The sequence below is a fragment of the Calonectris borealis genome, chromosome 4 (assembly GCF_964195595.1).
Source record: "Calonectris borealis chromosome 4, bCalBor7.hap1.2, whole genome shotgun sequence".
Classification (NCBI taxonomy): Eukaryota; Metazoa; Chordata; class Aves; order Procellariiformes; family Procellariidae; genus Calonectris; species Calonectris borealis.
Genome location: NC_134315.1, coordinates 29,456,155 through 29,464,812, shown reverse-complemented (window position 1 = coordinate 29,464,812; position 8,658 = coordinate 29,456,155). Strand labels below are relative to the sequence as shown.

The window sequence follows — 8,658 nt, the reverse complement described above, 5'->3', positions numbered from 1 at the left end:
CTTAAAATGTCAGGACATTAAGGATGTATCTCTTCCAAGATAGAAAGGAAGGTCTTCCTGTTAATGTGTGTGCTTGACATCAGCAAAGAGAGCAGTGGTGGGAAGCAAACCAAACCAAAGCAAAGAGTCTCTGCTTTACTGAACATCATTGTCACTGCAGAGGTGGTGCTGAGCACGGCTCACCCACCCCCCAGCAGGGCAACATGAGGGAAGAGCAGCATAAACAGAGCCTCATCAGTGCTGCTAGCCCCAGGCTTGAGAATCAGAAGTCAGCCCCAAAGGGGTTATGAGATTCAGAAGTCTCAGTTTTACTTACCTGCCTGCAGGATTTTGGGTTCTTTATGCAGTACCTTGTAAAACACCTAGGTCAAATTTTCAGGTTTTTCTCCCCCATTGTATAATCCAGAGACTTTGCAACTCTCCTGCTCTCTTTTTTAAAGAAAAATAAGGCTCCTCCTGCCTTTGAGAGACCTGAGCAAGCCAAGCGCCATGAAGGCAGGGAGAAAATCACTAGAGCTGACACCAGTGGCTTCAGTGTGAGTCAGGAGGCAGACCTATGGCTCCCATGGCATATTTAACTCATTTCCCAGGCATCTGCCCATGACTCATATACTTCTGGGATTAATAGACATGTAATGACTGGGAACATGAAGCCTTCCAGAGAGGCAGTTTGTTGGTGCTTCTGCTTTCTCGTTTCCTCTGGGAGCAGGGGCCACCAGCGGGATGCAGCTGTCTTAAAACTAGGTGGTGTCGTGTGGAGGCTCTGCCTGAAAGCAGAAACCTGAAGGAGTCCACAAGCGGGAACACCCAGCTTTCCTTCCCTCTCCTTCTGAGCCTCAGCAGCCCCCATGCGCTGCCCCTGCCTCAGCCCCCTGCCCCCTGCCCCTCTCTCTGCTCTGCCTGCCGCCTCTGAAAGCTGCAGAAGGTTTGCTACTGTTGCTCAGGGCAACCAAAAATTTTGACACATTTTGCGTTAAACTTGGGAGCCCTGACAGGGGAAGGCAGGGTACAGGGCAGTGGCTTCCGAGATTTCTCCTCACAACCCTGGCTGCCTTCACCTCGATGAAACAGAGACAGCCTTGTACTGCTTTTAGAAAAATCTCTGTTTCCCCTCCGTGATGACATCTTCTTAGCGTATATTCTGGGGATGCCCATATTAGAGACAGAAATCAGGACATAGGCTTTATTCTGCAATCTCCTACTGAGAAGGTGACTGTGACCTGCCCTGATGGCTCCTGCATCACTAGGCTCCTGCCGCAGACGTAACATGGTCAGTGATGTGCCCGATTATATGAGTGTGTGTGCCAGGGAAGCAGTAGGGCTAGATGAGAAATGAGATATGGAGGCATGGGAATTCTCTAATGCTTTCTTGCTGAGAACACTTTTTGCCCCAAATTGGCAGTTCTTGCAGTGAGTGCTTCCACAAACACATTTCCACTGCAGTATCTAGAGTAGAGGTCCCCTTAAATATGAAGCTCACAGTTTACCTCCTTAAACATCCATGTGTCAATCACTAGAAGAATCCACATAAATCCTACTGCAATCAGTAATAGCAGTATATATATGTGTGTGTATGTATATATATATATTTGGTACTCAAAGGATTCTCTAGCCTTATTCCAAGCAATCAAGGACATGTGTGTTAAAATAACCATGGTACTGTAGAACAGTCTTGTAAATACCATATGTCAGAGGAAAAAATACATGGCTAAATGCATGTCAGCATCAGTTCCTGCAGTTTCGTAGGAGTTCTGGCCATGGAAGTGAAGCAAAGCTGGGCCAGCTGAAGGTTCAGTTTTACACTTATGCTTATGCTGTGCTTTGAAAGGACAGCTGAGGTGGTGATGAGAGAACTGACCTGGGACACAGCAGACTGGAATTAAGCTCCTGTTCTGCTGCAGTTCGCTTACATGGTGTTATGGTATTGGGTTGCCACTTAGGCTTTTTGCATCTCAGTTGCCATGAAAACAGAAATAATAGTACTTTCTTGTGTCCAGTCCTTAGTTAGTCTTATCTTTCTAGCCTGTAAGTGCTTGAGAGAAGGAAGTGCATCTGGTAACATCTTTGCTACAATGAATGCAATGGGATCCTTTTAAAACTGGAGATAACAACTTTGTGATCAGATACTGAAATATGAAGCTGGAAAGAAAACTACCGGAACTACAGCAAGGAGGGAAAGCTGGAATGGAAGAAGAGCCAGAAAGAGCTTAAGCATCTATCTTACTGCTCCCAGAGCAGAACTTAAATTGCAATCAATAGACCCAAAATCAAGACTCCTTAAACATAAGCATATTGCTAGAGGTGCAATCAAGGCCCACGGTATCCTGGTGTCCCCACTGATGGAAAACTCTTCCCTGAAGATCAGGCTTCTCCTGAGCTCCAGATCGAAGTCTTGATAAAGCCAAGGACAGGTGTATTTTTTGTAGGTTTCCATGACCTCTTTAATGTGTGTGGATGCAGGAGAGGAGGGGAGTGAAAGACTTGCACCCTTGAGGAGGTGCAAGGAGGGGAGTGAAAGACCCTCTAATTAACTTTACAGAAAAGGTATCCATATCTTTTCTTGGTCATCTACCAAAAATGGGATTGGGGTATACATTTTCCGAAGAATGGATATTCAGCCACTGAGCTTATAAAAGGCTGTATGTGAAGACAAGCCATTTGATCAAGACTGTAAGAAACTCTATTGATATGGGCAGAAACTGTAAAAAGTCCAAGAAATCAATGACTTAGCTATTCAGATAAAGAAACATTTCGGTGCTTGGCAGTGACCCCAGTTTTATCTCCTCTTTTCTAAGTATTAGTGGATTTTAACTATGCAATATATAGTTGGGCATTAAAGATTTTCCCAGTCTTTCCCATATAAGCTTGGCTGTCTTCATGGATTTGATGCCAGGACTAAATCAGGTCAAAATCAGCTGAATAATGAAATCTGCTGGGGAAAAGGATGTAACCTACAGTTTACCTATATAACCTGTAATGTCGGTGGAACCCATAGTTTACAAAAAAAATCTGGAAAGGCTAGATAATGCCTTCCACAAGAAAAGTACCAAATTTCTGTTCTTTCCACTTAATCTGATGGTAAAGTAGAAATGGGAAGAGTGATGAAAAACTTTTCTGCTTCTCTATGTGTTGTGAAAAATAAAAATTGATCAAGCTAAACTTGAAGATCCATAGCTTTGGATAAAACTGCTTTTGAGGCACAGCCAGAATGTCTGCTTCATCAAAAATCATTAGGAGGATACATTGGCATAGGGGCAGTAAAAAAAAAAAAAAAGTCTATTTAAGATATTCAAGTGCTTTCTGAGCATATGGAGCCGGGCAAAAATAGTCCCCTTCTTACAATAGTCCACGATGGGTGAGATTTCTTCGGAGAAATCTTGGAAGAATTGGTGATAAAAACTGGAGAAGCTGAGAAAATGCCAAATTCAGCAAACATTTTTAGGGACCATCAATCCAGCCTGTGACCACTAAATCCTTCTTGGAGTCATGAAGTTCTTTTAGAGAGATGATATAACCCAGAAGTTCTTTGAAGTGATCAAAGATCATTTGAAGCAGTATTTTTAAAATCAGCATATATCTGCTGGTGACAAAGCAGCACCCTAGGAGTTTCTTTATGTGTCTATGCTACAAATACATTACGAAAGAATCTAGAATATCTCTTAAGGTGTAATTTAAAAAATGTTGAAAATAGCCAGGGCAATGCATATATTAAAAAGTATAGGCAAGTACTCAGAAGTGATTTATCTGGCTTACAGGACTCTTTACCATCTTTCTGAACTGTTTTATATTCCCTTCGAGCTTAGCCTTGTAAAAGTTTCAGTAATATACAAATGATTCAGTTGTTCAGATGTCAGGGGCAGTAATCTCTGCTTTGGGTATTAATCTTACTTAATTCTTGGTAGTCAGTGCTGGATCTGAGGGAGATATTAACCACTGATAAATTTGAAAAGTGTTTGAACTCATTTTCTAGATTTAGAGAAAGTGATTTCTCATTTAGTTGTAGCACTTGTAGGGATTAAATGCACCCAAATGGCACCTGGATCCTGCACCAATATAAGCTGCGGCAGGGAGGGTGTGACAGGAGGGCACTATGTCTACCTTTTCTTAGAAAAAACAATGTGAGCATCTTCTTAGAAGCCATGGTGCCTGGTGCCCTGGCATGGCAATCTTTCAGCCTGATGTTACTTTTACTGACGTACCTGTTCTGAAGAGACAAAAGATACCAGTAATATTATAATATTATAATATTATAATATTGGAGAACAAAACTTGGAGAACAAGTCTTATGAGGAGTGGCTGAGGGAACTGGGGTTGTTTAGCCTGGAGAAGAGGAGGCTGAGGGGAGACCTTATCACTCTCTACAACTACCTGAAAGGAGGTTGTAGCGAGGTGGGTGTTGGTCTCTTCTCCCAAGTAACTAGCGATAGGACAAGAGGAAATGGCCTCAAGTTGCACCAAGGGAGGTTTAGATTGGACATTAGGAGAAATTTCTTTACTGAAAGAGTGGTCAGGCCTTGGAACAGGCTGCCCAGGGAAGTGGTTGAGTCACCATCCCCGGAGGTATTTAAAAGACGTGTAGATGAGGCGCTTAGGGACATGGTGTAGTGGGCATGGTGGTCTTGAGTTGATGGTTGGACTCCATGATCTTAGAGGTCTTTTCCAATCTTAATGATTCTATGATTCTATAATATAATATTATTCTTTGTTCTAAAGGCCTGGGAATTGTGCAAAGACCAGCTCAGTTCCTAGAATTGCTGGAAGGGGGATAACTGAGTGAGTTTGATTTCTACCTGTAGCAGAACTACGGGGCCTACGGCATCCATGTTCCCTATGACGCCAGGCATGGATTTGAGAGGGGGTTGAGTGATAACATTTCTCAGGACATTCGTGTGGGGAGATCATTACTGGTGAATACCACTTGACTTTTCTATTTCGGTTCATGCAGGTGTCTGTACATATGCTGAAGGTAATAAAACAATCTAAACCCAAGGGTGTCCCCAGCTCTGCCAGGGTGCTGTTGGCTTTCTTCCACAGCAGCTGCTAGAAGTGGCAGTTGCTCTAGAGCCGCGGTTTGCTCTGTGTCTATGACTAGCCAGCAGGATTCCTCCCAGTTCTCAATTACCATCTATTGCCCTTGCTTTAGTTTTGTGAATTTGGCCTTTGCCAGCAAAATTTTTCTGAAATATCCCTAGATTAGATAATCTCACTTAGAAATATCTTCAATGTTCTGCAACCAGGGATCACTTTTTCTTGCAAGGGACAGGAAAACTAGAGATTATCTTTACTGGAGGCCATTCCTAAGTATCCCCTTGGCATAGTCCATGCTATAGCAGAAGACTTGTCCAGAAAAACAAATTACATCAGTTTACAGAAGATCAAAAGTGGCTGATTAACCCAGGCAAACTTATCTGATGTGGTGAAATTAGATTCCTGAAGAGCTGCTGATCCATCCTTCTGTTGTTCCTGATCAGATTGCTAATGAAGCCAGGGCAGTGGACTCTTGCTGGCATGCTGGTTTTCACCTATGTGTGGAGTTAAACAGGCTGCTCCCAGAGCCTCATCACGGGAGTTTGGCGTGACATCTTACTGTCTGCATTGTCCAGGCTTGTAAATACTGCACAGAGCGCACGTGCTGTCCGTAGGCAGGCTGCCCGCTCTGCGAGGTTTCGGCAAAGCATTCATTGTTCCAGTAAGGCAGTCAGATCAGGATCCTGTAAGGCAGTCGGGAGATGAGGATCCTGTCACAATCTCAGGAAGCAGACTAGTAATCTGCAGAGGCCTAAATAAGGCTTTTAAAATTGGAAGCAGAACTGACTGCCTAGGCAGAGTTTTTTGAAAGATAAACAACATCAGCAAGCTAAATGGATTTCAAGCATGGCTTTAATTGTTTTTCAAAGGAATCAGCAAAGGGCGCCTTAGCTGGAACAAGCTCTGAAGTACAATCAGGAAGATTTCAAGCATACAGTAGTTTTGAAGATAATCAGGCATTTCAGTGCTGGGAGATACCGTAGCAAGTAATGAATAAAGCCTTTTTATGTCAGCATTGACAGTAGTGTAGTCTTGGAGTCAATTACAATACCTGCTCTATGTGCTCCTGCATGATGAACTTCACCATCCTCATTAAAATTGACATGCACGCTGATTTCCAAACCCAAACAATTGTCCCTGCAGCACACTTGATCAGAAGAACAAGTTGTTTATTGCCAATACCTATTGTGAGGGGGACCCCCCCCAAACCTTTCTCTTCCTTTCCCCCTCTCTTCCCCTCTCCGCCCAACCATCCCAACAGCCTGTGACAGACTAGAAACGCTTCTGAGTGGATTTTACTGTAATTGCTGCAGAATCCCTTGGACCTTGTATAATGGAAATTATTTGGGTCACCAAATCTTGTTTCCTAATTATAGGAATGAAAAGAGAAAAAAAAAACCATATAATGTGAAACCATTCTTTTATTCTGGCATTTTTGCTTTTAGAAACCCGGGATAACCCACTCGCTCCCATCCGTTTCAGGCGCGCTCTGTTTTAACCTTGAAGTCAGAGCTCTCCTTCCCCTCCTCTCCCCCCAGCTCCTCTTACATCGGAGCGGAGGGACCCTCCTGCTCCCAAACTCTCCTCGCTGGGGAATTAATCGCTTTCCCCCCACGCTCTTGGTTTCGTTCCCCGCCTTGGGGAGCAGGCATGATTGGGACGAAGGAAGACTTCGCCGCCGCGATCACCGCCGCGATCCTCCAGCCACCCTCCGCGCCCAGGCACCCCACCGAGAGGCAGCGGGTGGGCTCCACGCCCCGGCGGCCGCCCGCAGGGGGCTGCGGCGACCGCCCTCTGCCACGGGGCGGCCGGGAGGGGAGAGCGGGGCGGAGCGCGGGGCCGCGGGCGGGGCGGGGCGGAGGTGGGAGCGGGGGGAGCGGCGGGGACCGGCGCCTGTTGCCCCGAGGGAGTTAACGGTGCGGGGAAACTCGCCTCTCCTCCGCCCGTGCCGGGCGCCTGGCAACCGGGGCGCCGCGCGTGTAGGGCCGCCGGGGGCTGCCGCCGCCCCCGCGCCGGGCCCCGCGTACCCCTCCCCGCCCCGGACGAGGCGTTTAACGTGCCCAGGCGTGAAGTATGGCATGCAAAGATGGTTTCTGCCAAGGAGCCAGCCATCGCCATGTCCTCGGGTCTCTCCATCGCCCTCCTGCACTGCCTGTGCCTGGCGACGTGGTGAGTACCCCCGGCGGCGGCGGCGGGGGGCCCGGGGCGGCCGGTGCCGGTGCCGCTGCCCCCGCGGGCTCCCGCCGGCTCCGCTTACCCCATCCCTCTTTGCCTCGTAGTCTCACCGGGCCGCCAGGGCAGAGCAAAAAAGAGGAGAAATTGTGGCCGGAGAATTTCACCAGCATCCTGAACAGCCTCCTGGATGGCTATGACAACCGGCTGCGACCGGGATTCGGGGGTACGGTGGCGGCGCGGTGCCGGGGGGGGGGGGCGCCGGGCAGGGGCGGGGGGCGCAGCGCTCGCCGCTCGTACCGACCCGTTACCGACCGAACCTCCCCACCCCCGCCTCCCCGCCCCGGGGTCCGAGCCCTCCGGGGAGGGAAGGGCCGGCAGCGAGGTAGCGCCTGGCCCCGAAAGCTCCCAGGGGGAGCTGAGCAATCCCGGCCGTGGGGGCCCCGCTGGGGCGGTCCCGGGCTCAGCCCCCGCTTCGCTGCTCTGCCCACAGCCTGGGCTCGGGCTGCTGCTGTTGCGCCGGAAAAAAAAAACAAAAAGACTTGAAGCCGGTGTGCGTTGGCTTGATGAGGATGGAGGGACCTGTCTGACGTCCCGATTCTTCTGGTTCGTGGCAGTTTTTGCCCCCTAAGTGCCACGGATCGGGTCCTAATAGAAACAAGTGTACTTTTACCAGCCGAAGAGGTCAGGTCTGTGATGGGTCCTGTTCCACTAGTTAGGGAAAACCAGAGCTCAGGTGCCCGAGTACACCAGTACTTTACCACACTTGCTCGCATTCCAGCTTTGATTTAGAAGTAGTAGGCTTAATTGCTGTGTAGGAATTAGAAGTGGAGGGATCTCGAATTTGCCTTCACCTGTGCTCTGCATGTGGGGGCTTTGTGCCCCTTCCGTGCCCCAGGCTGTTAAGGTGCAGTTTTGTGCTGCTGAACAAGCAGCCAGACTTGCTGTTCTTTATTGGTTTTGATGCTGCTGTGTAGGGACCTGGAACCAAAAATAATTCGGATCCAGACAAAATAAAAATTTATTTTGTAATCTCGAATGAAGATGTTAAAAATACAAACTTGAAAGTAAAAAAAAAAAAGATTTAAAAAGAAATGCTACGGTCCTCCTCATGATGCACAAAGCTGTAATGAGCGTTTTATAGGCTGCTTCCTATACAGGATTGAATGAGATCCTTGCGTAGGTTTATGTTGCGAAGTACTTTCTTCCTCCTCTGAAAGTACTTTCTTCACACACGTGATCCATCTATACTGACATGTATGCCAACACGTTCCCCACATGCCATATACGGTGCTCACATGCATGATTGTGATAGTTAAAGGACAACATCTGGTATTGTTGATCACTCCTTTCTTATTTTGAGTGTATGGAATGAGGGCTTCTATAAGTTACCTTACACATTAAGTGAGAAGGAAGCTAAATTTATTAGCCCCCAGAGGAATCATTGGGAACCGGTAG

The 8,658-nt window shown here is 47.4% G+C and overlaps 1 protein-coding gene across 1 annotated transcript in view; it reads left to right on the top strand.

The window, feature by feature from the left end:
- Nucleotides 1-6,929: 6,929 nt before the first annotated feature.
- The window catches only part of GABRA4 (gamma-aminobutyric acid type A receptor subunit alpha4), a 40,996-nt gene continuing 39,267 nt past the window's right edge, over nucleotides 6,930-8,658 (top strand). Inside the window, exons 1-2 of the mRNA XM_075149011.1 lie at nucleotides 6,930-7,197; nucleotides 7,308-7,426. Of these exons, the coding sequence (XP_075005112.1) occupies nucleotides 7,115-7,197; nucleotides 7,308-7,426 (202 nt within the window). The 5' untranslated portion in view covers nucleotides 6,930-7,114. The remainder of the gene's footprint in view (nucleotides 7,198-7,307; nucleotides 7,427-8,658) is intronic.